Genomic DNA, 8,173 nt, shown 5'->3' on the forward strand with positions numbered 1-8,173 from the left:
CACGCGCGGCAGATTCTCTTTCCTCCCTCCCTTCCACTTTAAAGTACCTTCCCTATTCACATAAGAGTATACTCTATTACTCTTCTCTTCATCTGATTCAGCCCCATTTCAACCTTCCCTTCATTTTCTCCAAACCTGTCTCTTTTTTCACACAGAAACCCAACATTAAGCATCTGTCAGTCTATCTTGTTGTTCTATACTTCTATATTACTCCTAGTTGTATAAAAAATACTCCTAATCTATTGGGTTGTCAAAGAAATTTCATGTTGTTCGTCTGAATATATACTTGTATATCACATGGTAATGTTTTTTTGCAGCTTTTGACATTGTATTAGCAGACAATTGCTAACTCCAAATTTCCATTTCATTCTTCTTTCACATGCTTACTTACCCTCCTAATCCTAGCTCCCTAATGGAGGATTCTTATGTCTATATAGTATGAGATCAAATATATCCTTCTTGTTCATTGTCATTACCTACTATAAGTGATATAGTAAAGATATCTCAAAATGTCTTCCACATTAGACCCATTTCACACCAGTATTTCACATAGAAAAAGAACTAAAACACCATCTTTCTCTTCTATCCTTCTAGATGCAATTTATAGGTCTATTGATGATGATCACAACCATGGTGAATACCCTTATACTACCCCAACATCTCCAATTCATAGCATTGTTAAACAGAATGATTGTGCATCATCCAACCAACGTAGAACTAAAATGAAAAGTGATAGTACCTTGGAGACTGTTGATCTTCGTCGTGCTATTATGATTGAATCATGGATGGAGAAACAACCACACCAGCGACCTCAACAACAACAGCAACAACAACGGAAACATTTTAATCTCGGGGATGTAATTGATCGAAAGATTAAAATTGTTCGACAGAAATCTGTCCCGGATAGAGCAAGAGTTTTGGATGACTCCTCTTCCTCGAATGATTTATCCTCTTGCTTTACTAATCTCACTCCACGATCTTCGCGCGATCAGTTATCATCTTCGCGAATTTTTACCAAGACCAAATCTCGTGCGCTGAAGATCTATGGCGATTTCAAGAAATCGAAACAACAAAACACTCCGATTTCTCCTGGAAGAAGAATCGCAGCGTTTCTAAACTCAATTTTTCGAAACTCCGGTAATTCTCCAGCGAGAAATTCGCCGGAAATTAAGATAAATCCATCACCTCCACCAACCACGACGACAACCTCAAACTCAGCTTGTTCATCGGCGTCGTCGTTTGCTAGGTCATGTTTAAGCAACAAAACGTCGTCGTCAGGAAAATCTACTCGATCAGTTCGATTCTATCCAATAAGTGTAATCGTCGATGAAGATTCCAGACCTTGCGGCCATAAATCATTGCTTAAAAACGAAAATGACGAACCGAAAAAGCTAGTTTCACCACGACCAACTGTTAACAAAAATGGTGAATATGAGCAGAAAAGAGAGAAAGAAATTGATACATTGTTGATGATGATCAAGAACAATTGTAACAAAAATAATCACAAAAATCATCGCCGCCATGTTTCAAGTTTTGTCAAAGATCATGATCAAGAAATGGAGGAGGATGAAGATGATGATGATGGTGGTGATAGTTGTGCGAGTTCAGATCTTTTTGAATTGGAAAATTTTAGCGCCATTGGAGGTGGTGCTACACGTTACTGTGAAGAGTTGCCGGTGTACGGAACAACTAGTTTGGAGGATATTACGGCTTAATTATTTTATTATTGTCCTAATCCCTAATTATGTTTTTCTTTCTTCCATTTATTTATTTAATTTTCCTTTCAGTTTTAGGATTTGAATGTAATTAAATAGTCTTTTCAAGTTATTAATCTATTAACTTATGCATGATTTTATTTTTTCTTTTTTAATTTTTTGTATAATTCAATGAGATTAGACTAAATAATTAAGACTTGTTTGGCCATCAAACATACTAATAATAATTTTGATAACAAATCAATTAAACAAATCTATGTTAATACATTTTTTTCACACAATTTTATTACTGCTTTGGAAGTGGGATTGAATGCAAATAAAAAATTTGAACATAAATATTCAACACCTTTTTTTTTTTTTTCTAAATTGATTACAAAGTTTTTTTTATTTAAAATCTTTTTATTTTAGAATATAGTTTGAACAAAAATAACACTTAATATAGTTTAAACAACATGTATTTATGTTTTTAATCCTTAAAATTTATTTCTCTTATGATTATAACCCTTCTCTTTTACTTAAACTCTTTAATTCTATCACATTTCTTATTCTTATAACTTAATTGTGTGTTTAGGAGTAATATTTAATGGTATCCCTCCTCGTTAATCATTATAACCCCTCTCTCTTTTTACTTGACCCTTTTAATTCATTTTTATAATTTCAAACAATACTAATTATTAATTATTTCAATCAATATTCTACTCTTAATGACATCTTATCTTTTTTTTTTTTAGATAAAAATGACATCTTATCTTCGATTACTACCATTTTTGATTCATTGTCATATTCTAAAGGGAAATTCCACGTGGTAATCCTGAGGTTTTAGGTTTTCGACGTGGTAATCAAAACTTTTAAAAAATCCATGCGGTAATCCTGAGGTTTACAAAATTGTTCCACCGTGACATTTTTCAACATAAACTGTTAGCAAATGCTAATCGATTCTTTAAGGTTGTTGTACACCTATTTATGCGACTTACCATTTCAAATGCCATCAATTTCAACTTTTTCCCCCAAAACATAAACCCTAACTCTACCATCTTTAAATTTGGAGGAAATAAACATGATTTGGATAAAAGATGATAGAGTTAGGGTTTATGTTTTGGGGGAAAAGGTTGAAACTGATGGCATTTGAAGTGGTGAGTCGCATAAATAGGCATACAACGGCCCTAAAGCTTCGAAATTAACATTTGCTAAAGTTTTATGTGCAAAACGGTCACGGTGGAACAATTTGGTAAACCTCAGGTTTACCGCATGGATTTTTTAATAGTTTTGGTTACCACGTGGACAACCCAAAACCTCAGGGATACCACGTGGAATTTCCTTATTTTATATGTGAAGATCATTAAAGAATAAAGGGAGTCGTGACTAATGAGTAAACCTGCCAAATTTTGACCCCACTCAAAATTATTACCTAACCCAGCTGAAATGTCATGTGAATCAAAAAGAACTCGACTTAAAATACCAGAAAAAACTATGTGAAACCAGACAGAAATTCAAAACCAATTATTTTGACACGTTTTGAATTCCACATCATCAATTTAGTTGGAGCACACCACATTGTTAGTCAATTTTAAAAATATTTATTCGACATTTTTTATGTAGCCTTGAAATCGTATATTGTTTTTTACATATAAATATTTTCTATTAATAAACATATTATATATTTTTTTGAAAAATTTAAATAATACTCCTAAGATTTTGTTTTTGAAACTCCTTAATCTGTTGGGTTGACCCGAACTCAGCACGATTGAATCAGAAAATTACCCGACCCAAATTTGACCCGATCGAAAATAACCCCATAATCGACCAACCATTCGTTTTGATAGGTCTGGTAGAGAACTAGTGACCAATAGTTTAAGGTTTTGTTTTATACTCGGATATATCAAAGGGACTGGACAAAAGAGAATGGTTTTTAGAGTAAATTTTTATTAGGTTAATGAATAATTTTTCTAATTAGAATAGAACAAGTTATAAACAAGTTATAATCGTAAACTTTATCAGAAAACTTTTATAGCTAAATAACATAAAATCAATTGATAGCAACAACCATATATGCTATTTATGTATTAAATTTTTGATTTTGAGTAAGTAAGTAAAACAATAGTAGTAAAAAAGTATTCATATTGTTCTCAAGTTCATAACTTGGAATTGAAGAAATTATTCAAGTAGTTCAAAGTTTCAACATATGAGAAAATCTTTTAGTATATCTTCAATGATTAAAGTATTCAAAAAAGTGTTCTTTTTTTCAATATCTTGTTGTGTAACATCATTAATTAGTTTGACAAATGACCACAATTTTCTTTTTCACTTCTTTATTTTGTTTATTCACTTATTAGAACCATATGGTAATTTGGTATAGTCAAGACTAAACATATTGTAATTGTAATGCATTGATTCTAAAGCAATGTTTTTGTGGCCGCAAGTTCTTGAGTCTTCCTCAATCCTCACCAAATGGTTAGTTTTTTTGTTCTAAAAAATATGTAGATGCATTGCTAATAGATCAAACATTGTACTCCACGTATAATCAATAATTAATCATCATTATCATACCCAGTATGTTCCGCTTATATAAGTTATTATTAAAATTTGGTGAGGGCTTATGATGGCAGATCATACCCTTATCAAAACAGATAAAAAGGTAGCAGTTAATAGGATCCTCAACACAAAATGATCTACAAATGTAGACAATTGACGTAAAACACGCCATATACGAGACAAATAGCAAGACAAGGCAAATCAAAATAGATATCTCTCTTATATGGTATTGCAAAATAATATGATATACATTAATTTCTTCTAGAATATTCCTTAGCTTAAAATTATGTGAGTAACTTAAGAGTGCAATATGTGTCAACAATCCATTTAATTTAATTTAGTTCATCAAATGCTTTGTTATTAAGGCTTACCAATATAGAAATTTCTATTGTACATGCATCCACTTTTGTTTACTTTTGGCTAGAAATTAGAATGCATGTTATTCGAACATAAAATAAAAGAGAAAAGAATCAAAGTGATCACAACTAAATATTGAAAGAAAAGTTATGCATGCAAGAGGACACTTTGTTTGGAGCAATGAAATAGGGCACTACTAGCTTAACTAGGACTAATTATATGTTTAGTCTAATTGTATAATTGAAAGAAAAGCCAAAAGAAATACTTTTAAAATATACTCTTTCATATCTCTCAATTTTTTATTGAATATTGCTGTGATATATTTTGATTAAGTTTAAATCTTCTTACATTCTTCTATTTAATTTTATACATAAATTAAATCTTTTTTTTATCTCATTTATATGTTACTTTTATTTCTAAGTATTTACTTCCTTAGTTCCAATCAGTTTGTTGGATTTTCTATTTTTATCTCATTCATTGATAAATTTATTTTGTCTTTCAAGTTCATTCAAATATTTTTTTTATTTATATTGTTTTATTTTTTTATTCTCACTAGGGAATTAATAAAAAAAACCTGATTACATTGCAGAATAAAAAAGCGGACAAAATATATCCTTTTATGAAAAATGTAAAATAAAAAACATCTATATAAAGCGCGAAATGGCAAGCAAATACTTTTATACTCCCTCCATCCGTCCTTCTCAATTTGCTTGGTAATGTATTTTTGATTGTTCCATGCCCTCATTTTGGCATTTGAAATGAATCTTATTACCTTCTTTTAATCTCCTCAATACATGCACACTTTTATACTTTCTTTTAATACTATCAATATATACAATAATTTAATCTTGCTCTTTATTTAATATCGTATTTAATTTATCACATTAATTAGTAAAATATAACAACTTTTCATGATCCTCTTATATACAACCCCAAACCAAAATAATGCTAATTCATTAGGCCGGGACAAAGTAGTATATATTATTAATCAATTACTTTTGTGAGAGATTTTCTCTCAGTATCACAATCTTAACACAAGGAAGGAACTCATATTCTCGTCATTTGTATTTGTTGGACATTAAACTCATATATAGAGTATATTTTACGATAAGACCATCTCATAAAAAATCGGGCAATAATTAATTGTATAAAGCTAAAATATAAAGTGAAGAGCTTTTTGACAAATCTAGCGAAAAGGAAGGGGGAAGAACTACCAACTTTCATGATTGCACTAAAGTTGATTGCACACGCGAAAACGACTGCCTTGTGATAATGGATTGGCATTTGCATCCAATCAACCTGATTCAAAACAAAATCAAATAATATGGATAAAATTTTAAAAATATACTTAATAAGGTTTAAAATCGGATCAATATTATCACATAGTAAAACTCCTATCAATTTAATCAATAATGTCTATATTACTTAATATTTACACGTGTGTAATTTTATACAAAAGTTAAATATCGACAGTTGACTATATTGACAGACCATGAATCTACCCTTTGGCATAGGCATTGATATTGTAAAATGAAAGAGAAGGAGAAAGGTGGGTTTAGTGTTAGATTGTGGGAGCATTATTGTGTTTGCATACCCACATTTGCTTCTAATCATTCTAATTGACCCCATCAATGAAACTTCACACTTATTACTTTGTACTCTCCTTACTTACTAATGTACCACCACATGTTTAGTCATTGATGACCCTTTTTTTTGCTAGCTAATTTTGGACTTTAATATGTAGTATTCCTTTTTTGTGAGTTACCTTTGCATTTGTTATTTCTATTTTGTACTTACATCAAATACAATTTTATATTGTTTTCATTTTTTAAATACCTTTAATTTGCTTTTATGATAGTCTTATCCTTTTTGAAGGAAAACAATTTTTTCATGTAGAGGATTCACGATATGAGTAAGTAGTAGTATAATTTGAATAAGAGTTACGTTCTATGTAATTTCTTAATCTCATACGTTTTTAAACTTTGGAGGTCTCCATTTAAACATGACCTTTAATATTCATCGGGAAAGGATTCATAATTCATCACTCGTAACACCCAAAGATGGCCAAAGCTTTGATTCAATTCAATCCCTCTCAAGATTAGCTTAGGGTACTCTGGTATAAAGGATCAATACGCGTTACGAAATCTGATAAAGAATTTCAATCATGCCATAGAGAACTAATGACTTAGTCACTACATTTACTTCCCTCATTACATTATATTCATAGTTGATAATACATTTTAAACTCTTATATTATCAATAAATAATCTATCAACAACCAAAGACCATTGGATTTAGCATGTACGTCAAACATTCACTTATTGCACATGGATGATGTTTGTTCTAGTTAGTTTGAAATTGTATAAAATTCAATCAATTATTGTAATCAACATGACATGAGTAAGTAAAGACCAAGATTAAGCTGGCTACATACAAAATTTCTAAATTAATTTTAAACATCTAGTCTTTAATAAATTGGATTATTTGAACCACGTAGATGACAAGAAGCTATGGTTGGAGAACAAGGTAACCCCACTATGCCAATGTGAGGTTGTTATAGTACAAGGTCAACCATGTACCCTTTCCCTTAGACAAGCTTATATGTTAATGGATCCACCTCTACCGTAAAACTACTATTTTGTCTCACTCATTTAGTCCCATTTGGTTTTGGCACGGAGATTAAGAAATCGAGTATAATGACAAAAAGTAGAAGGGCATTTAGAAATAAGAGAGAGATCATGAGGAGTGTTTGGCAAAATAATTTATTGGCCAATTTTAGCTTATCTTGATACAAATAGAGGGTAAGGTGGTCAAACCATCCAATGCTAATATTTGGTAAATTAGTTGGTTGAAACAACTTATTGTTATGTAGTATAAGTTGTTTTAAACAAGTTACTCATAACAGTGGTTTCAAAATCAACCGATCAAATTAGCATTGTAATCAGCTAACGGTTATTAGTTATTTACCAAATACCCCAATATATATAAAGTAAAAGTGGTGGGATTGAAACAAAAATAAAAATAGGAAGAATTTATTGAAACTGATTAAAATAAAAAAATAAGGCAAATTAAGTGTTGCATAAAGAATTGGTGAATACGAATCATACGCTCAGTTCACTGGTTATCTTGCTCAGAATGTATTAGTACTGTAGTAGTGTTTGGTTGGCAAGAAACATCATTTACTGATGCCTTGATGGATTTGTTAGTTCTTGTTTTTCTATAGCAATAATAATATATATAAATGTTTTTTAATTAGGTTTATTTAATTCGTAGCTTGTACAATTATATGGTACAATGAGTGTACTTAAAAAAGTATATATCTAACTAATACGTGTTTGGCCAATTAATTCATGTGTAAATAGGTCTATGAAATTCTCAAGATATACTTGTTTAAAAAAAATTACATGGGTCTGACCCCTTTGAGCATGTTTTCATTTGGTACCTCTAATTTTCGAATTATACGGTCTGAAATTATTTTTATTAGATTGATCTAATATATATTTAGTGTCTTAAAGTATTAGTAATCATTTATAATTTTAAAATGATCATTTTTAATAGTCATATAGTGA

The 8,173-nt window shown here is 30.3% G+C and overlaps 1 protein-coding gene across 1 annotated transcript; it reads left to right on the forward strand.

The window, feature by feature from the left end:
- On the forward strand, positions 1-1,955 carry LOC130816044 (protein BIG GRAIN 1-like A). Its single transcript, XM_057682615.1, has one exon. The coding sequence runs from the start codon at positions 510-512 to the stop codon at positions 1,713-1,715; it is 1,206 nt and encodes a 401-aa protein (XP_057538598.1). The 5' UTR covers positions 1-509; the 3' UTR covers positions 1,716-1,955.
- The last annotated feature ends 6,218 nt before the right edge of the window (positions 1,956-8,173 follow it).

This window comes from Amaranthus tricolor, chromosome 6 (assembly GCF_026212465.1).
Source record: "Amaranthus tricolor cultivar Red isolate AtriRed21 chromosome 6, ASM2621246v1, whole genome shotgun sequence".
Taxonomy (NCBI): domain Eukaryota; kingdom Viridiplantae; phylum Streptophyta; class Magnoliopsida; order Caryophyllales; family Amaranthaceae; genus Amaranthus; species Amaranthus tricolor.

What these genes read in the sequence shown, in the direction of transcription:
- LOC130816044 (XM_057682615.1), top strand. Translation starts at nt 510, where the DNA reads ATGTCTTCCACATTAGACCCATTTCACACCAGTATTTCACATAGAAAA.